A 26,438-nucleotide genomic window follows, 5' to 3' on the forward strand; every position below is an offset into this window, starting at 1 on the left:
GCGCTATTTTTCAGTGTCACATGGCTTAGGTGAAACTTTCCTTGAAGTCCGTCAGTCAAGTCAGCCTGCGGCGCCAGAGCCAACGTGAAGCCAGAAGCCGCAGCACACACAGAAAACCCATCCGGAGGGCACGTTTTCCCCCCAAAAGCCCGGACTTTTTTTGGGGTGGGGCAGGCCCCGACCCCTCAGGGCGGGAGAAAGGGGGGTCCAGCGCACCGCTGCGCGAGGAAAGGGGGCTGCAGATGCAGGCTGAGCTGAAGGATGGAGCGGGAGAGGAGGAGGAGGAGGAGAGCGAGGAAGCGCGACCCGAGGCGGAGGGGGGCCGCTCCGGGGGGGCCGCCGTCGCCCCGCGCTGCCTCCCGGCTGTGGGCGGGGTGTCGCCGCCTTCGGGCCGCCGCCGGGGCGGGCCGGGCCGGGCCGGGGGGATGGCGGGGGGAGGAGGAGGAGGAGGAGGAGGAAGGGGGGAGCGGGGGTGTCATGCCGAGAGCGCGCGTCGCAGCCCGCCAGGCCGCGGCCCGACCCGCACCCCGGGGCGCAGCCCTCCGCCCTCCGCCGCTCCCCCAGGCAGGCGGCCTCGCTTCCCGCCGGGCCCGGGGCATCCGCGCCCGGGGCAGCAGCCAGCCGCGTCCCAGACGGGCGGAGGGAAGGGGGGAAGGAGAGCGGAGCCCTGTCCGCTGCTTAAAGGAAGGGGAGGGAGGGGGGAAAGTTTAGCGGAGGGTGTTTAAATTAGGAGTTATCCCTAAAGAGCCTTTCCCCTGCTCTGATCCAGAGGGCAGCGCTGGGAAGAGGGGGCGGCGGCGAGGAGCCCTGCAACATCTGTAAAACTTGAAGGAGGCGGCGGAGAGGAGTGTGCGAGAGGGAGGAAAGCAAAAGGGACAACTTTTCCGACACGTGAGTATCTCGGCGCGTTGTGTTTATTCCCCTCCTTCGGTGGCTGCGCCGAGCCAAAACAATGCCGGGCGGCGGGGCTGGGGCGGGGAGGGGAGCGGACGGGACGGGACGAAGGGGTCCCCCCTTCCCTCCGAAAACTGATACCAGGCGGTGGATTTGGGGTTTGTTTTTTTTTTTTTTTTTTTGCTCCCTCCCTTTTTCTTCTTCTTTTTCTCCTCCCCTCCGGTCTTTTTGTTGAACCAAATCAGAAATGTCAGTCAGTGCGAGTGAGTCAGAAGGGATCAGATTACAAGATCACTGAAACTGATGTCAGATCCGCGCACACACACGCACACACCCACGCAGAGGCAGAGGCGCGGGCTGCTCCCCGCGGGAGGCGGGCAGGGATAAAACAACCAACACCAACACCCGCCGGCCCTCCTCTGTCGCCCCTGTCCCGTGTGTGTCCCGGCCCCCCCTCCCCCGGAGAATGCCCGCCGGCCGCGGCGGGGGCCGGCCCCGCTAGCCGCGGCGGCGGGGGAGCGGCGCGGGGGCGAGCCGCGGCGGCCCCGGCCCTCGCCCATGGGCAGCGCGGGGGCTCGGCGGCAGCGGCGGCGGCGGCAGGTACGTACCCACTTGGGCGAGAAGTTCTTTGTTCCCCGGGCTCTGCTCCGGGCCACTTTCTTCTCGTCTCCCAGCGCTCCTTCCCCGCTCCCGGCCCCCTTCCCGCTTCCCTAACTTGGAGGCGGGGGGGGGGGGTAGAGGGGAGCGAGGTGTCTAACCCCCAAAATGGCTGTCACAGAGCGCGGGAGTTGAGGGAGCGGAGTGCGGGGAGAGGCGGGGGCATTCCCCGCTCCGGGCCGGGGCCGGGCCGGGCCGCCCGAGCTCAGCCGGTCACGTCCCGCGGCGGAGCTGCCGATTTGCGAGCGGCAGCTGCTTTTTTATCCCCCCCCCCCCCCTTCTCCTCGCCCCCCCTCCCCGAGCAACTCCCGGGCATTTTCACGCCGGGAGGCCGGCCGCAAACTTTGCAGGGGGAAAGGCGAGGGGAGCGGGGGAGAAGGCGCTGTCACATCTGGCGGGGTTGGAGGGGCGCCCCGGGGGCCGGCCGTTGGGGCGGCCGTTGTTCCCCGCCGGCGGCGGCTCCCCTGAGGGGAAGGGGAAAGTTGCGTCCCGGCCGGGGGTGGGTGCGCGGGGGTGCGTGCGCCTTTTTGCGTGGGGGGGGCGCGTGCGGCGCGGCGTGGGGCGCCGCTCCTCGCTGCCGCCGCCGCCGCCTCCGTTGGCACTGGGTCAAGTTGGGGAGCTGGGCGGCCGGCGGCGGGCCGGGCCGAGGCGGGAGGAGCGGGGCGGCTGCCCGCGGCCGGCGGCGGGGGGTGGGGGGGCGGGGGCGCCCCGGGGGAGCTCCTTGGAGCCGCCCCGGGCCGGCACCGCGGCCCGTCCTCGCATCGCGCAACTTTGAGGGGTCCGAGGAGAGCGGGCCCTCTGCGATTTTAATTAGCCCGTAAAGTCGGGGTGTTGACACAACAACCGCGCCTCCGGAGCGGCTCGCCGGCGCTCAGCCGCCAGCGCCCGCTCCCAAATCCTCGCACCACGTGAAGAGGAAAGGTAAAAGGACCCCCACCCCTCCCCAACCTTGCCCCCCAAATTTTCTTTTTAACCCTCTGGTGCGTAGTTTTGATCCGGTCCTGTGGGTACGGTGTCCGTGGCCTTCTGCCAGTTTGTATATAGATATATTTATGTAAAACATTTTCTCTCAGCTCCTTGCCAGCTGTTCCACATTTTCCAGCTGCCACTTCAGTTTGAAATGATGGACTGTACGGATCTCAAAGAGCCTTTTAGTCAAAGGTACGGATAGCTGTCCGTTTGATATACAGTGTCACGTTTTAGAGGCTACTTCACTAAAGGAGTATTAGGTAGCAACCCACAGCAAAATACTCATCGCCGTCGCGCCCCTGCTACTTCCCGCTTGATTTTCAAGGCTCAATAAACGTGATTTTTTAAGCTTCAGCGTGCAGACTTCATTTCTTTTGTGTGTGCTACAGAAAAACTTGGAAGCGAAATTTTTCAGAGGCCTTGAGATATGTGGCTGATTAAATCAACAAACATTTTTAAGAGGGCACGGCTGCCCCTCTTTCTGTGTGTGATCTAGGTATCTGTTTTGAAACCGTTTAAGTTGGTGGAATAGTGAGAAATCACTAACTTTCTCTGTGTTAGAAAATTGTTTTTGATGTGGTGTTCAGCAACATTGCAGATTGAAATCTGCAAGAACTGGCCTTAAGTAGTTTGAATATTTGTGCAATTGCATTGTAATTTGGAAAGGTGCCTCACTGATTGATTCCTATAATTATTTCATTTAGGTCCTTTATTAAAAATTAATAATGATCTGACAGTTTCTTAATTACATATGTCATGATTATTTTGAAGGAAGACGAATGCAGTGTTTTAAAAGTAAAGTAACCTTAAAATGTAAAAATTGCCGTGTCCACACCACTGTATTTCAGTTGAGGAAATATATATTAAAAGTAATGGTGAATGAGTTTAGCAATGTAAACTGTAGGCAGCCTCCTGAGAGTTTGTTTATACAATGAAGGTTTGGGTTTAACTAGCTAGTATGTAAATACTTTCAGTTTGGTGTATAGCCCAATTCTAAATACATAAATAATAGTAACTATGAGAGAAGGCTATTTTAAGGGGGAGGATTATTTCTTTAAAAGCAGGATTATGTGATTTTGAATGAGTAAGAAGAATGAGTAAGAAAAGGACTCCCTCAGTGTATATATATTCTTTTAAGCAGCAGTGGAAGTAAAACTGTGGCTTAAGGTGCTTAAATGAGTGCACTCTTGCATTCCGATAATTGCACATGGTTTTCAGTAGGACATGCTGTTTTCCAAAGCATTTCTGAGGAAGTACTACAAAAGAAAGACATCACCTGCATTTTCCTGCTTAAGTGGAGTAATGTTTTTGGCTTGAGAAGGGATGCAGTGGCCAAGACAGCATTTACTGCTATAAGTAATCTTCAGTTATGAAAGATACATTGTGCATTTTCAAACACAAAAAACATTTTGTAACTAAGAAATTAGAGTATCGATGGTTATAAATCATTTCTGTTTATTTTGGGATCGGTGTTAGAGAAACCAAAATACTCAAGTATTGACATATCATTATAATTTGTTCATCTTGCAGATTACTTAATTTTTTAACAAGATAAAAGTGTGCATTTGATACTGACCCATGAAAGTTTCAGTTATACTTCCTGCCTCGTTTTTGGGAAAGCTATTCCATTACCTGCACTCCATAGCATGTTTGAATTTCATCCTGCGTATTCAAGGAAGTAATGGCATATTTTTATGTTGCAGAGTGTTAGTGAAAAGTTAGTCATCTTTGCTTGATAAATAAGGAATCTGATGGTTATTAAAGCAGGATTTATTTGGAGTTATGGAAGGAAGCAGTTTAATGATCAGTGTTGCATGCACTCAACTATATGGAGACAGTAATGTACAAAGAAAAAGCAGACTTGAAGGAAAAGTGAATCAATGAGTCATGAAATCCTCAGGAAAACCTTAGTAATGGAATGTTAATGCTTTTAGACTATAGTAGATTATCTTAAAAGTCAGACTTTTCTTCTTTATGCAATTGTTGTAAATCCCTAGCTAAAGAATACTTTGAAGAAGGCTTTAGTTTTTCTGGCACTCATATTCTGTAGTCATTCTGATTGTTTTGGAAGATTCAAGAAATTTTCTGCCAACTTGCAGTTTGGCAATTAAAATGCTAAAATGGCTACAGAGGAAGCTTTTTATTCAACAAAAAGTTCAGCTGTAATAATGATTTCAAGTTGTCTTTTAACCATAGGTTTTATAGACGTCCTCTCTTTAGACTTCATCATTTTTATAAGGGAATTGATTTGTTATACTTTAAAAACAGATAAAATGAGATAGAATAAACAAAAATAGGGCATGGGTGCTGCTGCAAACTTTTCAAGTTCTTTCAGTGCATTTTTCATCTTTACTTTTATTTGATAGGTCTGTGAAATAGAGCTGTAGACTGGCAAAGACTTTAAATGAAATTTCACACTTTGATGATTTTTTTTTTAAACTTTGATATATTGACAGCAAAAGGAGCTGCAAAGCTTTTATATAACTTGAGCAGTAACGCCAAGCAGCAGTCAAACGTCTCTATGCATTTGTGTTTAACTGCAGAAGAAAAACATGTCCATGGGCAGTAGAGGGTTCTTATCAACTCCCTAATCCCAGATCCCAGCAAACCTTGAGGGCATGCCTCAGATCTTGCTGAAATCATTGTAGACTCTCACAGTTTTCAGATTAAATATGCTATGTGTTCCTGGCTCCAACAACAGTTTTATGAGCTCACTAAGCTTCCTGTTTTAAGATCCTTTTCTGAAGTTTTTAGGAGCTGCTAAAGGCGATGCTGTCTATGGCAAGTGGTACTTGTTAATTTAGAGACACTTCAGATATTTCATTCTGTCTGTAAAAATAGCCAAAATTGCTATTTTCAAATTGGAAGTCGAGTTGCACTGAAAAAAGGAGCTACTTTAAGGAGGGATTCTGTTGTTTTAATGTGTTTGTCAGTACTCAAGGTTACAAAGTTTGTATGAGGCTTGCTTTGTTTTATGGGGGCTTGACTTTGACTGGGCTCCTTAAAACGAGACTTTTTCAGCTGTAATTCTAAGCACAATGCAGCGTTTAGTACATAATTTCTGAGCCTCTTTTAACCAATTGTATTTGTAGCAGCTCATTAAACATACCTTTGAAGTTCTCATTCTCCTTTAAGTGTCAAAGAAGGGAAAATGTATTCTGCCAAGGGTGAATTTCAGTGAGTCAGGTAGTTAACCCTGGGATTTGTTGACCCTTCTGAACGAATGGTGTTGCACCTCAAATTCTGGGTCCGGTCTTCTTTTCTAGCTGCTAAATAGTTAACTCTTATGTTTTATTCACTGTAATCATGTTTATGTATTTGGTGTAATAGTTTTAATTAAAAAGGAAAATACTTATTGTCCAACAACATGTGTCATGTTATTCCCGAGAGAACTTGAGCCAATTTTGTGCTTAAAGGTTATTCAATGAATGAAATTTTGAAAGCCCATTTGTCAAGGTACTGCACGGTTTCTGTTAGTTTTCAGCCCCCAAATTCATTGTCTGCATGGCCCAGTCATTAGTCATCAGTGTATTAGTGCTGCCTTCAGGCAATGCTGCCCAGCACTTCTTCACACCATTATAGCTCTAAAAGTGTACTCTGCCGACTTGTAGAATTACTGCTCTGATTTCCGCTTGGCTGGGTTTGAGGTAAGTCCCCTCCCTACCTTCCAGCTCACTCTAATCCCTGCTTTCTTTTAAGGCCGCTTTCTGCAGAGATTTAGGGGAAAACTTTCTTAAAGATTGTGCTGGCATCATACTGTGGTTTTGTTGTGGTATACGCTGTACATATAAATTGTACCTGCATTACCTTGAAAGTGTATTAAATTGGCTGCTGATCTGAAGAGTTGGTTTCTCTCTCTTTTTAAGAACAAAGCAAGAAACAAGACAATACATTGATCTTAAAAATGCCTGCAAGATTATTTAGGTTACAACAAGGGACGAACTAATTGGGATAGAATGCGTTTGTCTCTAAATAATTGCTGGGTGTCAGAACTGATAATATCAGAATCCACTACCAAGAGATCTGATTGAATAATTTTCTTAGCTGAAGTTTCCGCTCTAATGTCAAGTTATTTTTTGCACTGATTACCAAGACAATCAATGCTTTTTTTAAAATGATGCTCAAAATGCTGCTGTATTTTTTTGGTATCTGATATTTAGGTCAGGGTTAAAGGACCCAGCTAACCTTTTGGTGGTTTAGAGCTGAACCTCCTGCAACTATGTTTGCTACTTTGTATGATACTGTTTTCTTTACATACAAATCTGTTAATGTCAAGAAAGTCAACTGTATCTAAAGAATACTTAATCCAGCTGCCGAGAGAATGAAGCCTTCATTAGATAAGATGTATGAATACCTGAAACCGAATAGTCAGAAACACAGATCAAGTTAGTATCACTTGAGTACAATGTCTGCTGTTCTGAACTGCCTATATTAAAATGAAATCCTAGCACTACTGATTCTTAACTAACAGGACGTGTGGTTTCGTGTGGTTTTGCTTGGCTCTTCAATTCACTATGGATTTTTTTTCTAGGAAAATAAGACAGCTGTATAATTCTATGATTACACTACAGGGATAGTGGATTGCGAAGTAATTTATACTGCAGCAGTTCAGAGTTGTGCTGTTGTATTTTGTCAAGTTACAAAAACGTGAAGGAATCATGATGCAGTTTTACTGCTACTATGAGACAGGTGTAAAACCTAAAGTAAACTGTAAAAGCTGAAGATAAAGTTTTATAAAGTACCTTTCACACTTGAAGTTCTTCCTGGATATATGGAGCTTTCCTAGCTCTTTTACGTGTTAAAACATCTGTGTTGGGTTAGAACGTGAAATTCTGGATAAAGGCATCCCTTAAGCTGAGAGTATGCTGAGGAGATAAACAGGCTTCCAGGAATGGGACTGGTGATCACAACATGGCACTTTCAAAAACATTCTACTTGATTCCTTTAATCTTGTTTTTAAATGCTAACTGTAAAATATGGAATACAGTCTTTTCTTCTTTCATTTGCATATCATAGGTTGGAAACAGAAGGCACATCTTCGCAATAGATGTATATTAAATATATTCTTCCTTGAGCTCAGTTCCTGCATAGATTGACGTTGATATATAGATCTAGTTTTGATTCTGAGGAAACTTTCATCTGTTGGGATTGATGAGATAAAGCAAAAAGTGTGAAGAAGGTGGTCATGCCATTGGAATTCACGTTTAGCTCTGGTGCTCTAAATTAGAATATTTCTGCATTTTTCTGTGGCAGTTGTAGTAACTTCTTATGTGATGAACTAAATAAATCGTGATGCAATGCACACCCATTACAGATGTTTGTAATTTGCTTTACCAAGCTGTTCATCGACAGACTGGCAAGAAGGGAAAGAAGAAAACATCCTATATCGTCACCATAAGTGTTCCTAGTGCTAATAACAGTATCAGCAGAGGAAGTCATAGGGTATGTTATCAACACAGCAAGTCTTGCTGGTTGTCCTCCTCTCTGCATATTCCTGTCCTTTCAAATCTTGAGCATATGAATGCTCTAATTCAGGTTTCATTAAACAAGTGGTTTACAGAAGGAAGTCACTGTGCTGTTACTTGTTTTGGATTTAGTGCTGCTGAATTCCTGAAGAAAGATAGGGGCAAAAACTGAGTGTAGACTTGGTAGGGAAGTTTGAAGTGTCACTGCTCATTTTAACCTATTGCTACAAACAGTAAAGTCCACAGGAGATTCCCCCCGCCCCCGGCCCTGTGCTAATTCTTTTACAGCTAATCTTACTTTGACATAATTATTAGAGTTTTTCCTGCTGGAGAGTTTGAAGCACAAGGACATGTAGGATTGCAAAACAAGCAGTAACAGCTTACTCTGAATTTTCTAGCAATATTAGGCAGTTTAATTGGCAGGAGTTCTGATTTCTTAAGGGTAAGTGCATTACCGGTTTTAAACCCAGCCCCCTCCCCAAATATATTTACAGATTTGGAGACTTGAAAAATATGTGGCACTTTCTATTTTTTAAGAAATAACCTTTGTTCTTTCCATTGTCTGTATTTAGATTGTAAGAGAGTCAAAATGAGGAATAAAGAAACCCAAGACTGTGTGATTAAAGTAACAAATGCTTAGATGCAGAGTTAATGACCTGGTTTGTTTGTTTGGTTTTGGTTGTGGGGTTGTGGTTTGGTTTTTTGGTTTTTTTTTTGTTTGGTTTTTTTTTTATTTTAAAGTTCAGTTACTTACTCTAAAGACTCTTGGATAATGAATGGGTTATGAGTTTTTACCTCAGAGGATACATCGTATCTGAAATGTAAAGTCACTAAGATGTGTTCTAAATTCTGGCTCTGTATCCCTCAGCTTTGTATTGCATGTCCCCAAACAACAACTTCTGTGAGGGATGGACTGGTTGGATATGGACAATTTGACCTGAATCCTTCAGTTTTTTAATCCATTAAATTCTGTTCACTGGGTAACAAACTATGAATCACTTTTTTCCTGGCAGAAAGCTGTTTTATTTAGATAGAGAGTTTAATCTGTTGAAGTAATAGTAAAAACATTTAATTGGGGTTATACTTAACAGCTTTCTAAATCCCGTAACAAAAGTAGAGATAATCTACTTGTAAGAGTATGTGGGTGATGTGTATTAAAAGCAATGGAGGTGTTGCCTCAGTAGAAAGTGCCACTTATTGATCCTACTGTATGGGTATGTTTTAAATATTTTCAGAACTTTTGGTAATCCAGTTTATCTGTAGCAGAAAGATGTCAGTAAATGTAATTCCTCTGGAGTTGAGCAATTATTCCACTTGATCAGTAGTTCAGTGTATGCCATAGAATAGTTTCTCACTTAGGATCTTAATCACGAGGATGCTAATAGCACTGCTTTGCCTAGCTGATTGCCTTTGTGTTTGTGATCCTGCATTATTGTTGCCACAAGCTATTTAACCTATCAGGAACAGATCAGATCATCATTAACCAGGCTTGAGGTCTAGTTGTTTTTCGGTCTTTATGGGGGGAAGAAATCAAAGGAATGTAACAGAGGAAAACACAGCAGATAGTAATGAATTTGAAAAGACTGTATTAATACATGTGGTGCCCTATAACTTGGGGTATTTTTTAATTTCAAGCAACAAATCCACCTATCTGATTCTGTTGGGGGTTTTTTTGGTTGTTTTTTCTTTTTTTCTTTCTTTCTCATTTTACTTTGCATTTCAAAACAGATTTAGGAGAACTATGCAGTTAGCAACTAGTGCATTTATAGATCATGCATATAATTTAAATGGAGATAAGTATTGTGAAGTATAAGATACCTTTTTTCCCCAACTTATTAATGGTTTGTTGTGGTTTTATATATAGTGGATATAAGACTATTATTTGTGCTGTTTATATCTGTCTTAGTCTTACTGTGACTGGTTCCAAACACAATTTGCCCAGTAGTTAATGGGTGTTGCAGAATTCTGATTTAGCTTACAAAGAACTGAGAAAAGATAAAACTATTTCAAAAGTGTATAGTATTTAGATTAGTTCCTATAGCTATTATAGCTATTATAAAAGTGGTGAGATGTACCAAGAGGTTAATGTTACAACTGGAAGATATTTCTTAAAATGTCTGAGCACTTGTGTATTTTTCAGCAAGCGCTGTCAGGGGTAACTTTGTCAGTGCAGCTTTGCCAGCAGGTTTGATGGAAAGCAATGCTGAAATCTAGGTGGGTTTTGGAAGTTAAATGTACCTGAATCAAGCCTGTATAAATCAGTGTGAAATAGCTCCCATATAATAGCATAAGATTGTCTCATGTAAATTCTGCATTTGAATGTATCTGAACAAGACAGATTTTTTTTTTATCCTTAAATAATCCCAAGGAACAGTGTAACTGGTTTTGATAAAATTGATAAAGGGTCCTTTATGGTTGAGAGAGACTGTAATTTCCTGATTGTTCTTCATGCCTCCCCTTGTGTTTTTCACTTTCATACAGTTGTGCTGTTCAAGATGTATTGTATCCCCAAAGACTGCTTCCAGTAGTGTGGATCAAAGTAGTACCTATGAACACCCTAACTACCCAGAGTCATTTCTGAAAAATTAAACATGCTATGTTTGCTTGCACGCTGATTGGGGCACTCTGGTTGCTGATAGCAATCAGTATGAACTTCCCTACTGCTGATGTAATGATGATGAATGCTGTGACACTGCTATTTCAGACAGCTCTTCTCAGCGGATGCAAACCACTTGTTAATGAATTGAATACAACTAGAGCAGCATCGAATAAAACAGGGAAAGGATTTTTTTTTTAAAAACCCCAACACAGTAAAAGATACCCCCTCAAAAAATATAATAAATAAAGGCAGAAGGTTTAAGTTTGCAAGAAACATAAACTAGTCTAACATGCAAATTGAGAATTTTAGATGCTGATTCCTGCCCAAGCAATTAGACTGAAGCAAGTAGTCTTGTTGAAGTCAGTGAGTCTATTCCTATGACTAAAGATTTGCATAATCTGGTCTTTAAAACTAACATATGCAATATAAATGCAATGATTTAAAAAGTAATTCAGAGAGGAAAAGGAGCACAGAGCTGAAGATTTCTTGGAAAATCGAAATGTATGTTCAGAAAGGGTCATGTTTCCTGCTCTTCCAGGCTGAGGGCTGCTCCACTGGTTTTGGTTAGTTGGCACTGTCAGTAAATGAACAAAAAGATTTTTTTTCTCCCCAGTATATTAATATGATTATTTTTACTACTGTGAGGCACAGTTTTATGACCAGCATACATAAGGACCGGAAATTATATCATTTCAAATTGCTTGAAAGAATTTTTTTGTTTGAAATACATTTCCAACGTATTGTCATTTGTTGACACTCCTTTTAAAAAGAGACAGTTTTCCTCGTTTAACTAGTTCATTCCAGTAGCTTGTTCCTAGAATTCCTCCAGTATAATATGCAATTGGTGAAAGTTTACATTTATGATTTAAAAAGAAGAGACACACCTGCAGGCAGGTTGCTGTTTTGAGAGGGATTAGGTTTAAAATGGGGATCTGGAATTAATTGTGCAGTGGGTGCAGGCTTCAGGGAAATTACAAAAGGTTCAAGCATGGTTGAATGGGAAAAAGCCATGAATGTTTGCTTTCAGGAAGGAATGTTTATCCCTCTATTTACCTATGAAAGTTGAGGCTTTCGCGCCTATACTGTTATAGCATTTTCTTGCCATTCATATGCACATGGAGATGCTGGATAGCTGACAGAAACTAGCTTTCTGGTTTTTTGAAAGCAGAGCTCCTTGCTGCAGAATAGATACATACTGTCTCAGGCCTAGTGGCAGGAACAGGGAAGTCACTGACCCACACGCTGGGGAGAGCCATGTACACCGTAATATAAACCGCTTCATATTTTAATGTGAAGACGATGTCAGGCTGGCTGATTTTCAGAATGCTTTTTGATAGGGATTAGCAGCCAGTGGAAAGAAATCTTCACATTGTCCTGGACATTTTTTTTCGGTAGACTGCAATTCTCATATTTCAGTACAATTTCTGAGAGAAAATAAAAATCACAGCTAAAATTAAGGAGAACGATTCTAGAAGACATCTGTGTCTGGTTTGTGTTTTCAACTTGGGCTTAAGTTCGTCTTTAGGAAAAAAAAGATTTTTGGGGCGCCATATTGATTTCCAGTTGACTGCTTCCCTATCGGGCATGCTTGGCAAAACATACCAAAACACATACCTCTAATTATTAGTCCTGCCATCTCTCCTGGCTTTCCTTACTTTCCCAGCCATGCATACCACCACATAGTTGATATGGCACTGGAGTGTAACTGGAGCTGCTGGAATTCTTGCAGATGCCCTTGCCACACGTGCGTGGGTTGGGAGCAGAGGAAGGAAGGCACGGGAGGAAATGTCTGCAGTGCTGGGGCCATTGGCTCGTGGTGCAGGGTGTAGAGCTGAGTAAGAAAGTTTACTCTTGTGGTGTTCCCTCTTCCATGCTGACATGAATAAAAGCAGCCTTCTGGATGTAAACTAAGCAGACATGAACCAGAACAGGTACCAAGAGCAGATGTTTATACTAGCTCGTGGCCAATTCTGCAATTTTCTGACCAAAAATTCACTTTAAGCTGCTACTTTAGGCCTCTGTTCTGTACCATGGTCCACATTAGGTAGCGTAAAACAGGAAAGTGATAGAGAGTGGTGGGAAATGTGGAATTATGTCTGCTAGTCTTCCCTCCATTAAAGAAAACAACCCAAAAGCACCAGAAGAATCTCATTGGTAGGCTGCTGGGGAAAGAAAAAAAATAGCCAAGAGAATGGATGGATGCCAGTCTGAGCAGACAAGTATTGCTCTTGAATTGCAGATGATCCAAAGATGCTTTTTAGGACATTAAAGCTGTATTAACTCCTTACAGTACATTCATCGCCTTCCTTTTCTGAGCAGTGGTAGGATCAGATTGTAATGGAGGTCCTGTCCTGCCATGGCGGAGAGGGGAAGGAGGTGGAGATAAGTGAGGGCTCCTTGCTCATATCTGCACAGACATCTGTGTGGCAGGAGGCAATGGAACCGCTGTAGATACCTGTCATCATTTTCGTGACCTTTGCCCAAATGTTTCATGCCACTCCGCTGGCCTTGTGAGACGGGGCCAGAGTATGTGGCTTCTTCCTTTCTAGTTGAGTAGCGAGCATAATTGTTTCCTTTCGTGACTTTTAGCCAAAAGAAACAGGCTTGTGAACCGAGGACAGAAGAAAATGGGGGACAAGTTCTGCAGCTTCCCGCTCCAAGCTCTCAAAGTCAAACTCTTCAAGGTAAATGAAGATGCCACCTGAATAGCAGACTTGGCCCTTAGAAGGCAAAACAGAAGAAAAATAACAACTGAAAATGTATAGCTTTTTAAATTCCTTCAGAGACAGCATAGAAAGTTATTCTTTTTAGAGAATCTCAAGTAACAAAAAGGAGAGTAGTCAGAGCACAAGAGGGTACATTGAAGGACTCACTCATGCAGTGGCCAGAGGCTGGGTAGAGGCAGATTTTGGTGTTTATGTGGCCAGGGCTGTACAGAGAAAACAAGCATGTTCTTGTCAGTGTGGGGTGAACAGCTTGGCACCAGTGCCAGCTTCCCCCCAATTTCTGCCAGTGCAAGGGACTGAAAAGCCTGATACACATGATAAATGACCAAAGCTGTGGATGCTCTTGCATGAGGTGTGCAAGGGGAACAGGGGAGAAAGCATATGAGAAATTTGGAAAGGTGCTGTTTACAAAGCTTGTATGAGATCTCTCCTCAAGGAGATTTGTGCATTGCTGGGTACAAGTGAGAGCTGTTGCAAGTTGAGTATTTTTAGATCTCTCCTGCTTCCTACTTGAAGACACCTGACATTCCCCTTCATGTTCTAGTAGGAAGTCATTTCACAGATCACAATAATATTTATAGCACTTTCACAGGTAGATCTTGAAAGTACTCTTAGAAGTACTCTGCCATGGCAGGCAGAGCTTTGTTATTCCTGTTTTTAGCAAGAAAGAGACTCAAGGGAAGAGAAATGCCTTGCTGAAGGTTAGACCAGTAGGTCAGTGGCAGAGGGTCTCTGGTATCTAGTCCAATTCCCTGGCTGTGCTGCCTAGCTAAATAATGATTCATTTAGTGATTGGGCTCTTCTTTGATCCCTACTGTATAACAATAAGGCTTTGGAGTGTTTTATTGTGCTATTAAAAAGAACTCCTACTAGGGAGGTGGGAAGGGGAAGGTTTACTAGACAGCTGTGTTTGTGATGAATTGGCTTTGTAGCCTTTTTTTAGGTTTGTTTTTTTGGTTGGGGTTTTTTTTTTTTTGACTGTCAGAATTGGGGAAACAGGTTGCTAATGTAATTACACTTCATTATAGTTTACTTTGTGGCTTGTTTTGAAGCCTTTGGGTTTTTATTTCATTTAAATGTTGTTCTAGAACAGTGCGACTTCCTTCCGTTTCAGACCCCTTTGGCTAATGACTGCAGTGCTGCTCAGAGCTGAGAACACTCTCTTTATTTATTATTATTTTTTGTTGTTGTTGTATAGGATTGTGTTCAAACTACCGAAGTACCCAGGTACTTTGGTTCTAAGCATGGTGTATGCTGAATATTGATGATTTGTGTAAAGCTTACTTGGACAGACTGGTGTGCGTCAAGTTAAGCTGCAGACCAGTGCTTGGAAAGGCTTGTGTTCTTCACAGCCCTAGATCCCTGCAGTCTTGGGCCCTGGCGTGGATATACTGCTGCACAAGGAGCGTTACCCTTTTGGAAGCTTGTGGGCTTCTTGGGTTTACGTCAGGAATGTAAAAGCTCTGAGAATAAGGAGAAGTAATCTGCGGGGTATAAAATGAATGTATCACGGAGATGACACTGAGAACAGCCAGGAAAGGCAGAATAACCAGACACACACCTCTGCAGACTTTTCCATTTTCAGCATTTTCATGCAAAAGAAAGTGATCTCATTATCTGCCACTAGCAATAATATTTGCCTTTCCCTGTGGTTTTCAGGGTGTTGCTCCAATGCACTTTTGTTTGAGTTAGATTTCTGAACAAAGAAAGTGAGAGATGTTTACACCAGTAGGACAAGGTGTAGAGATAGACAGGATAATTCTTGCTGCAGTGTGTTCGGATAGCGTGAATGTTGAAATTTAAATTTTTGGCTTCTGTAGTCAACATGAAGGTCTGTCTTGATTTTTTTTGCGTTGTTCCAAAGTGCTCTGGACATAGGAGAAAAATACTGGCTTTTTTCCCCTGGGTCCATTAAAACCCTACAGGCTTGAAAAAAATGGACCTACCCATCAAGCAGCATAGTGATTTGTGATGCTGATTCTCTTTAAAGGCAAACATACTTATTTTTGGTGTTAGTGTTTCCTTAAATTCCTCAGGAATTCATGCATGCAAACATGGTTTGATGGGCATCCAGAAATGGCCTGTGGACTGCTAATTCAGTTGTGCTGCAGGCTCTTCTTCAGGTGAGAGGTGTGAGAGGTTTTGGGCTAAGCTTTTGAATAGTATTTAAAGTTTATGACTCTCTTGTTTCATTCAGGTATTAGTACAAGGAGAGCTGAAGTAATGAGAAGTCATCATGGAGGCGCAGTCCCATAGCTCTACCACAACGGAGAAGAAAAAAGTGGAGAATTCCATCGTGAAATGCTCCAGTCGAACAGATGTCAGTGAGAAAGCTGTTGCCTCCAGCACAACTTCCAATGGTGAGTAACAGCAGGGATTTACTAGCAGCCAAACCTACAGTAATTTTATGTTCACTGCATTCCTTGTGAATTGAGCATTTGCACCTGGATCAGTGTTTGTTCTAGGGAAAAGGCTAAAGAAAATGAACAAGGGGGGGTGGTGGTGGTGGAAAGTGGTAGGATACAATAAGGCCTGTTTTGGCATCAGGGGTAGTCTTTTTCTTCCAGATGTTCTAATTTGAGATGTAAATGTGCTAAGTTATTTATTATAGGAAGTTCCTGTTTTTGGCGTTTTGGAAATTGTCTTGATTAGCCTGGCAGGGCTTGTGAGTGCTTTGCACTTGGCTATTGAAATCTCTTACACTAGTTAGATAATTAGTTATTACAAAAGAGACAAAAGTAGCTCTGTCAAAATTAATGGCAAAGGTTTTTTTCCTTATCTTCTTTTGCAAATAAACTTGCCCCTTGCAAAGGGCTCATCTCACCTCCCCGAAGTTCTTTAATGGCCAGGGACAAAACATCAAGCTAAGAGTGTATCCTCCTGTGAATTCATTTCAAAGTTGTGAATGTACAGCTTGTAGATTTGCAAAACTGGAGTAGTTTGCTTAATTCTCCCCAGAGATTACCTCACTTGACAATTTTACATATTCTCTGCCTCTCTGGAGAGTGTGTAATCCCAGCCCTGGCCCTTTCATTGTTCAGTGTAAGAGGACTGAGTGTATTGGTCCCTACTAATGCAAAACTCCCTTTGCATTAGGAAAGAAAATTGCTTGAAAAGGTGTGGGCCAAGTTTAGACCTGGGATTTTGGATAGCTGCAGATTAACTGTTGGTTTTTGCAAATCAGTCTAATAATAATGGCTAAAAACAGACGATGTCTTTCTGCATATTTTGGAGTCCTGGTGTATTCCTGGCAAAACATTTTCTGTTCACCCTTTCTGCTTCCATCATGCTCACTCATCTGGGCTTGTGGTCCAGGTCAGGTTCTCACTTTGATACCATGAATAAAGGTTTCTGCTTTCTCAAAGAAACATGTATCTCCCACTAGACTAAAGCAGAAAAATACATGAATCCTACAGCCATACTGGAGGGGAATCTCTGTGGGTCAGTAAAAATTAGATGGCACATGTCCCAGTATCCTTCTGTGTGACTGGACTTCAGATTCAAAGCAAACTCAGCACCTGCTGACCTACTAGTTGGAGTTGATCCCCACGAGAGTATAGAAACTCTTGAGCAGCTATGGAAAATGTTGCATCAGTTTTCTAAGGCATATGAAATTAGATCCTCAGCTGGTGTAAGTCAGCACAGATCCGTTGCTGTCAATAGAATTACAGTGGTTCACATTAGCTGAAGAGCTCCCCATTGTATTTTTTTTTTTTGATAATAGGATTTTCCACATTGGCCCAACTTTTCAAACAGATGCACACTTAAACACATATCCGTATTCTTTGATGTATCAGGGGTTTGTACTTAAACTCAATATTGGCACATACCTCTGACTGTTTGGGCTAGCTTTAATGTTATTGTTAAACATTTAGATTTAGAGGGCTAAAAATAAAACCTTCAAGATGTTTTTGCCTAATTCTGACACTGATTTACCCTGCGGTCAAATAATTTTCTCTCTCTATTCTACCTATCAGCTTTAATGGTAATATTAGTTCTTAACTACCTGCTTCATCTAGGTGGTGTATTACTGCATGTCAGGGGCATCAAACTCCCAAGAGCTGGAATGATTCTAAGTCTAATGAATGACTAGAAATTTTTGTCACTGGAATTGTCTCCTATTAATGGAATGAGATGCTAATGTAGTACACATCCTGGGGCCTGAGGCTGCATTTGGTTAAGGTAATGACAGTTACCTTTGTTTTCAGTGGGTAAGGGTTGGTCTTGTTAGTCTTTGTATTTAGGGAAGCCACCAGGATCTCCAAGGTTTGGGTTTCTAATCTACCTTCATGTATAACCAAGCAAACGACTTTCCAGAGATACAGGGTTGGGCTTCAAAGGGATAAAAAATTCCATTCCTTCCTGGATATGAAAAATTTCCTTCTAGTGTAGAGACTCCATGGAGCATGTACCAAAACAAATACTAATACTAAAACTTTAGGAGCTTAAACATGAGTTTTACTGTTGCAATGTTTTAAAGTTTTGCTTCTTGCAGATGTCTTTGTCATGATAATGAATTTTGATTAGAAGGACCAATTTGCATGAAAGCTGGAGCTTGCATCGTATTTGCATCTTTTGTTTTTAATGCTGGAATGAGTATTACTACAGGAACATCATCAGTTGATGTAAGACACCACTCCTACAAAACATGCAGCTTTTGTTGATTCAGTGCCTCTTTTTTGCAGAGGGCTGTGGTAATGTTAAATGGTTGTGATTTGCATTTGAATGCTCTGTTAAACAAGGTAAGGTATCCTTAAAAATAACAAAAAGACAGAATGATCCTTGGTGTTTTTGTCAGAAGACTCTGCTGTCATTGCAGAGCAACATCTGTCTATCATACCAATGTCACCTCGTAAGCATGTCAGTGCTTCTCTCCTTCTGGAAAACACATTAATTAGCAAAGTTTGCAGGGTAACGTACTTGAGTGACAGCTGTCTGAGGTGTGATGTAGAAACTAGTATTTTCTCAGTAGCTCTGCTGTCTTCTGAAGGAGTCAGAACTTGGATCATAAATAGATTGAAAGCTGTTATGGGTTTTATGCAAAGCTTACAATCATGAAGAAACAAAGCAAATGCCATTATTTCAACAGCTCCCAAAAGTGAGTAACACACCCAGTAGCAGAATCTATGTTAAAATGAATATTGAGTGTAGAAAACTTTTAAATCATATGATGTGCAAACTGTTTATTGAAGAGCCTGGTGTAAACCTAGGTGCAAGGGAAAGAAAGTGGGAAAGGTGACCTGGAAGGGCAACCCTAACTATGCAATACAAGTTATGAGGCTTAGACTTGTGGGTGCCCCTTGGAAGGTACCACCCGCACTGTAGACTCAAACAATAAGCAAGCATCGGTTGTAGTTTACATGTTAGTCACTTCTGCTGAGTTTGTGTCACTACTTCATACAAAAAAGATTTCTGCTGCACTCACCTAACTACAAACTCTGACTATATTGCTAAGATGCTTGCAGTGTGTTAGATAAGGGCCTGCCAGCATTTCCATTATAAACCCCTAATTTCAGGGCTTTATAACTAAGCCATTAAAATGTGCTCCAGGCCGAAACATGTGGGGAAGGTCTTAGTGCTGGAGCAAATTAAAACTTCTTTTAAAATACATGTGATCAAAAAAGAAGAAAAAAAATTGTAATAACTAACAAAAATCTTTGGTGCACTTTGATCCCCAGTGGGACTTGGTAATTTGGGACCACTCTTGCTTTGTTTTGAATTCATTTTTGCAAGCTTTTGATTTTTTCTCCTTTGTGTTTCATTTTGTGTATCTCAACCAAACTGCATGCAGTTTACTAGGATACATTTCTTTGCAAATTATTCCTTTTATTCCTTCTTTGTTTGACTGCTATATTTACTGCTATGCTAATATCCAAGGGGGGGAGAACTGCTAAAGAAAACTGCTAAAACGGAGGTGTTAATTCACAAAAGGCTGTATGAATAAAAAGTTTGTACTAGGGTATAAAGTAAATTTACTTTTGTGTATGGTGTGATTTGATAGCCTCAGACTGATCTGCTTTGGCAAAGTAATAGCAACAACAAATAAATACAATGTTTATGTCATGACCATGTCACTGGTATTACATTGGAGTAATGAGGCCAGTGTCCCGGACCACCTTGCTACCACGGTGCTGTGTTGTCAGGCCTTGTCTTCTCACACGTGCATCCCTGCCACTTTTCTGGAGACAAAGCAGTAAGACCCTGTTCCCTGCTGTGTCAGTGCATGGATTTAGGTCATCATCCTGAAAGTTGCTGCATGCACACACAGGTTCCTATCAAGTTGTGCAAGGAATGACTTTCTGAAGAGAGGTATCCATTGATAAATCATTAAAATTAGTTCTGTGCTCCCCTTGGAGACCCTTCGCCTGATATTGCAGATGATGAAACCTGCCTTGCTAGACCTCTGTTGGATAATGCAGTACCTCCTGTAATTTCAAGTAATCCCAGGATTAAAAAGAAATCTTCAGGAGAACACTGTAAACGTTGCAGGAGTCCATACAGCCTTGCTGAAGTGCGATGAACACTGACATGGAGGCTTGTTCTCAGCTAGTCCTCCGTGCTGCTCTGCCAGCAAGTGCCAGGGCTGGCTGGTGAGCAGTGTACCTGCTCCTTGGCTGCCGTGCCTCGCAGCCTGGCTTATGAGCTGTCGCTGAGATCAGCAGCACGCTAAGTTGATATGTGAGGCTGAGCACTGCAGTGCTGGAGCAGAAAACTCTGCTCGCTTCGCTGCCTGTGCAGCCATGCTGCCCGCGCTGGTGCAGTACCCTCCTGCACCCCGGCACGGGGAATCACCAGCCCTTCTGAGTCCCAGCGTTGCAGTAAAGTCTTGAACTCCAGTCCAGCAAGTACTCAAGCTAATGCCTCGCTTTAGGCACAGGAATAGTTCTGTTGGCCCTAATGTGGGTATTTGCATGCTTACAGTTAGGCAGTCGCTTTAATGCTTTATCAGGCTGGCTGCTTCGACTCTCACTCTGCTTTGTAGGTGAATCAGATTTATTGTTAGAGTACTTCCTAACAGGCATTGACCAAAAAACCCCACGCTAAGCTAGCACAGTCCTCAGCTATATGCAGTTTATTTTTTTCACTTAATCTGTAGCATGGATATAATTAATTTTTCACTTTATTTTCTAAAAAGTACAGGGAATTTCTGTGAGGGCTGAATTAATACTTTTACAAGGCAAAGCTGCACTTTGCAGCATTGCTTGGAGAACGTTAGGAGGTTGTAATACTGTGTTCAACCCTGATTTATTTACTGTTTGGCTTGTGAATTTTGTCAGTGACTAAAATGCTTTCCTCTTTTGCACATTTTGGCTCTAAACTGATGTTTTTAATGTTGCATTAAAACAATGCAGTTATTGTATAGGGACTCCTTCAGTGTCTGACAGGCAAGCACTTATTTTCAGTTTGATGTGTTTTGTCTAGTTTTTGACCCATGAGCTTGTTCTAGTGTAATCTGATATTTCTTATTAACCTATTACTCTGCCTTAAAAAAAAAGCTAATTATAAACGTATGTAGGTTGTGGGCTTGACTACTTTATCAGAATCAGATAGTTATTGAGAACATACTTTAAAGTGATAGAAAGCAGAAATTATTATCTTAATGATGATGTAACTTAAAACCAAGCTTGATAGATGAATAAATGAGAGGAAGTTCATGCGCCCACTTTGATTCTTTCAGAAGAAGAGCCAGCTTCATCTAGGTCTCCTTTTGTTTTTTTTTCTTCCTAGTAGTCCTTTCAGGGTTGAATGAGGGAAGTATTCAGCAGTCTGCAACCCCATAAGAATCACATTTCCTGTTTAAACTTTCGGTTGGTTACTTGTCCTGCTGCTTGCTTTCAAGCTCACCATAAAATAGGTGTTAATCATAATACCCGTTCTTGGCCCCCTCGTTGGACTGATGTGTTCAGGGTCCCGTTGAGAGGTCAGAGTTCAAAAGAGGTTGTTAGGTATCAAGAAACATTGCCTGTACTATTTTAGTGGCCTGCAAATTGAGTCCTGAATTGATTATATGAGACCTGATTCTCCAAAGTGATCAGGAGATGCCCTCCCGTCCTCCTCTCCTGAAATCAAAGGGGATGGAGGGGCCCTCTTCACTTCACATTTTCAGGTCAAGGAGGAAACAACATCCTGTCGTATTAGATATTGGAAGTGATGACTTCAATGTATAGGTTTTTCTGAGAGTTTCATTTTTCAGCAAGACAAATATTGTAAGTAATTCCTATCTGTCATGGTGGCATACAGCAGCATGAAAAGTAAGGGTAGAACAGTCACACGTGGTAGCACAGAAGAGTAAGGGCGAAGACCTGAACTTCTAAGATTTTGTATACCCTTGTGTTCTAATACTTGTGGCCAGGTCCTAAGAGGATAAGCTAAAAGAAGGTACCTGTCCTTGGGGAGGATAGGCTCTCCTGATGCTTGGAAGTATTGGAAGCAAAAGTATTGGAGGTTGTAATTAAGTGGGGACTGCATGTCTTGGTATATTGTAATCTGATGTGAGTAGCTGATTAAATACATGTTCATTTGGAGTAATGCACCCATGGTCCTTTATGCTTACTAATAAAATTTCAGTCATCAAGTTAGGGTTTATTGTAGACTGTAATAACTCATTCTGCCTGATGCTATTTTCTAGTGTTGTTCCTCAGTGAGCCAGCCCTGCCCTTACCCTGCTCTAAAGCCAATGATCTGCAAGTGCAATACAGTATTGCTTCATTAATTCTGCCGAGATTTCCCTCCTTTTTTCCCCCCCTTCTCTCCCCTCTCTGCAGTGGTTAATAGCATAAGGGATATTAAATGTCAATCCTCCTGTATCCCTTTGCAAGTTCCAGAAAGAGATGATTGAGTGGCTTATCCCTGCAATCGCTGTAATCAGTAAGTAATGACTTAACATCCTGCTGGATAACACGAGGTGGAATTGGGAGAAAACATTAGTTAGCAGCAGAAGCTTGCCACCTGGACAAGGCAGAGGTTAAATTTAGGGAATTACACACTGGGGAGTTTTTTTTCCTGAAAAACAAAAAAAAAACCCCAAAACACCCAAGCAACCATATTACAATTGTACCTGGGTTTTGAAATAGAGTAAGAAGTGATAATAATAAAAAGGTTTAAAATGGGTCTCTACAGTGTGGCAATGGTACCACGCTCTGTAGCTTGTGCTTTGCAGGAGTCCAGTATCAATCAGACCTCAAAAAATTCAGGCATTACAGCCCACAGTACTGGGGAGGGGGGCGGGGAGCAACCAAGAGGTTTGATTTTTAGGAGGAAAAAGGCTGCTGGCAGCTGAAGCTTCAGTGATATTATTAGCCTTTCAGAAAAGGGCACTCACTGCTGTTAAGTGCTGGTCTCTGGGGAAGATACCCTAAAAGAGAAAGGGACTCCTAGTGACCTTGCACCGCTGTGCCAGCGCCTGCCACCAAAGTGGAGAGGCTGCATGGCAGCGTGGCAAGGCTCTGCAGCAGCACTGCTGCTCCAAGTGATGGCACCTTCCTCCCAGCCGCTGGAAACGGGTGTCAACAAACACGTGGGTGCCAGGCGGCTGGGGAGGATTGGAAGGGCACTAAAAAAATAAAGGCAGAAAACTCTCTCATCGGGAGAGTTTTCCTAGGTCCTGAAAAGACACCAGACTTGGAAATCTGCAAATGAAGGAGCTACATGGAGTAGATCTTCTTAAAGTAAATAAAAAGAATTTAAAAAAATCCTTCTAATTGACTTAAAACCAGGCAAGCCCTCTGGCAGGCACATTATTTAGCTTTACAATTTGAGCTGTGTAAATTAAGGCAGTTGAAGTAATTAAATTACTTAACAGGTTTTCAAATGGCATTCGTCTTTTCTCTTCTAGATGTTTTCTATTTCATATCTGTCTCCAGTTAAAAGGAAATAGTCAGGCATCAGTGTTGCATTTGATTATATCCCTGCTCTGTATGTTTCTATTTACTTTTTCCCTTGTTGCTTACATAAAAATTGTTACTAAATACATTTGCCAGTAAGTGGGAGAAGTGTGCTTAGGGTATGGTATCTGATTATGTAAAGAAGGTACTGTATTAAAACTACATTCTCTGTATTCTTTCCAAGCCATATCTCATTATTTTGGGGTTAGGGTGGGAGGGGAGGGAGATGCATTCTTTTGCCATCCCAACTAAGAGGGAATGAGATGGATTTTATTGCTGTGTTATTATCTTATTTCCCATTAAAAGTCTTTGCCTTTGATGTATACTGCAAGTGGTCACAATTTAATTTGCAGATTCTATTTTTGTTCGTAAGGCTGGCAATTCAGAAAAATGTTGATTTACTTGTAAATGTGATCTGGACCTACTGATGAATGTGTATTTCAAGTGCACAGAGGCACTTTGGAAAAGAGAAGTACACAGGAAATACTGGGTTTTGTTCAGATGATTTTAAAATTTGGCTTGTAAGGCTTTATGGGTCAAATTATCAAAAAGCAGTTCCTGATCTTGTGCCTGCAATCAGCTGGAGTCTTGCTACACAGGAGCTATGTGTGCACATTCTTTGCACATGCCAACTGCTTAAAATACGCTGGTTTCCATTCATTTAGTACGACTTTTCATGCATGTTCTACATGCAGCCAAGTGGAAATGTGAAAACTTAAGTCCCACACATGCAATAGGTTGAAAATGCACCCAGATATCCCAAACTAAGGGGATTTTTTTGTTTGTACTGATGGAGTTTTTCCTAAGATGAGATGATAAATTGCTGAAACTGAAGTTAGTATTACAAACACTCTCTCCCTTGCTCTCTCGCTGTCCCCGTCGTGTGCTTGCTTTTCTCTTCTTTTCTAGCGTAGGGGTTCATAGATAACAACAGAGGATTTTGTAGAAAAGTTCCTTCTGGGCCTGACCGGTAGTGTTTTCCCCTCCTCCTGGTCTCTTTCTTTTCTTTCCTTCTTTCTCTTCTCTCTCTTTTCTTAACCTTTTTTTTTTTTTGTTCTTTCTTTAGTTTTCAGAAAGTTGAGTTCCATCCCAATTATTAAATCTTCGGAGACCATTCCCACATGGTTCTGTAAATGGTAGCTTCATCCTGAGTTCTTTCATCTCTTTTCCTGCTCTCCTGGCTTGACAGTTGAAAAGGTCTGACTGTGCCACACAATGGTTTGATTGGTTTCTCTAGGGGAGGCTTTACCCTGCCTCATCATTCGCCAGGCAGGTGGACCAGAAAGTCTCTTGATTCTTTTGTTGCCTCTCAAAGTCCGAGGTCTTTGACTGAATAAATCCTTCGTCATGGGATAATTTGCTAAAAGGAGACTGAAAGATGTGAGAGAAAAGCCTCACTACTTGGGTGCTGAATTAATGAAATAACTGGGCCTTGGAGTTTGCAATTGAAAAATCACCAGGAATGCAATGGGTGGAGACAGGCTTCAGAATGCAAGCCCGTTACTTCCCCGTAATAAACTATGAGAGCTTTAAATGATATTACTAAATACGCTGGCTCGCCTGGCCGCCTCTGGTTATTTGCATTTTCAGCCCCGTTCGGCGGGGGAAGCCCGAGCAGAATAAAAGCCGTTTTGGTGCAGTGCCTAGTTGGTCATTAGATTATTACTGAGGGGCTGGAAAGAATTCCATATGACAGAACTAGGGTTGAGTTAACACAGGACGAAAAGTAATTTACAGATAGGCTGTCCTCAGCCATCTTCGTAGCCCCTGATAACGTTTCATTTCAGAATGGATAGGCGACATTTCCACTTACGGGCCCATTCTGCGACACCTGTGATAACAGCTTCTGGATCCTAATTGAAATTGGTTTCAAAATGGATTTTCACTTTTCTCTGTCTGTGGAAAATATTGAATGGACTCAGAGCTGCCACAGAGAATCCCAGACCTTGGAAAATGGAGCAAGAAGCCAGGATCATCTTTCATAACTGTGTCGATGATATGACAGTTTTGTTATCTGTCTTATTAATGAAATCATTGATCACCTGATGAGGGAGATAATAAACTACATTTTTGCTGCTGTTCAGGAAGCTCAATTAGATTTTTTAAAAATACAGATGGGGGAGAACCAAGCCAAAACAATGAAGTGAACGCTTTCAGGTCTATTTTCAACTTTGCTTTTCTTGAAGATTTTTAGATGGAAGAATTCTCTGAGACTGTAAAATACTGACTGAATCTTGAGCTTATTGAAAGTAAAAAGGAAAAAAAAGCAAACCTGATGCTCACGTTAAGACTTAGTTATTGTTTTTTGGTTTTAACAAACTGCGCTAAGTAAATAACACTTAAGTCCTAGTAAGTGCCATGGAAACTCAGATGAACTGAGAAACAATGGAGCTCAATTTTAGCTGAAGTGGGATTAGTGATCCGAACTCTCTGAATGCCCTGACGTGGACAAAGGCCGGTGCTAAGTGTAGCGAATACTTGCCGTGACGCTGGTTCTCCTGACAATTATTTCTTCTTCAAAAATGGGCGTCAGCCTTTAGTTGTTAAAGCTGCTCAGGCATTCTGGAAAAATAAATTCCTTTTTTTGTTTTTCCGTATTAATGGACTCGAGAAGATTTTTAGACGCAAGCAAATGTAATAAACTGCCTGCTCGGGATAAAATGTGTGCGCAGGCTTCGAAAATAAAACCTGAAAGGATTTTGTGATGTGTTGTTTCCCTGGCTGTTTTCTAATTATTGGGGAAAGAGATAAATCTGTTGTTTGTGCTTGATTGCTCTGGAATGTGCACTGTATTCCTTGAGGAAGGTGGGAAGGGATAGTTTTTCTGAAGAGGGATGCCGATGACTTCTCATATTTCACTGTGAATTGTATCCTAGGTGTTTCTTCAGTCCCTCCGCTGGTGTGGGTCAATCTATCCCCCTTTTTAAGCTTGAAAGGGGAGCTCTGATCAAAGGCTTGAATGATGTCACTGATCTCTGGTGATTGATTAGGAACAGAAGTTCTGGAGCATTTTGCATGTCCGCCTTTTCCTTATCATTTCAAATCCATTAGTGCCTACCCATTAGGGTAGCTTTCAATCAGGGGAAAAATAACCCACGCACAGATAGATATATATATAGAGAGAGATATATATATGCCCCCCATGTGTATGCATATATAGAGAAAAGGAATAGGAGAGTGTACAGGCTTCATGGTCTGAGTTATAAATGTATTTTTCTTTAATGTAAAAAGAAACAAGTTTTAT

General features: G+C 42.2%; 1 protein-coding gene across 1 annotated transcript in view; it reads left to right on the plus strand.

The window, feature by feature from the left end:
* Positions 1-831: 831 nt before the first annotated feature.
* GLI3 (GLI family zinc finger 3) overlaps positions 832-26,438 on the plus strand; it is a 210,968-nt gene continuing 185,361 nt past the window's right edge. Inside the window, exons 1-2 of the mRNA XM_050891183.1 lie at positions 832-891; positions 15,508-15,670. Coding sequence (XP_050747140.1) covers positions 15,547-15,670 — 124 coding nt within the window. The 5' untranslated portion in view covers positions 832-891; positions 15,508-15,546. The remainder of the gene's footprint in view (positions 892-15,507; positions 15,671-26,438) is intronic.

This window comes from Gymnogyps californianus, chromosome 2, assembly GCF_018139145.2.
Source record: "Gymnogyps californianus isolate 813 chromosome 2, ASM1813914v2, whole genome shotgun sequence".
NCBI classification, from domain to species: domain Eukaryota; kingdom Metazoa; phylum Chordata; class Aves; order Accipitriformes; family Cathartidae; genus Gymnogyps; species Gymnogyps californianus.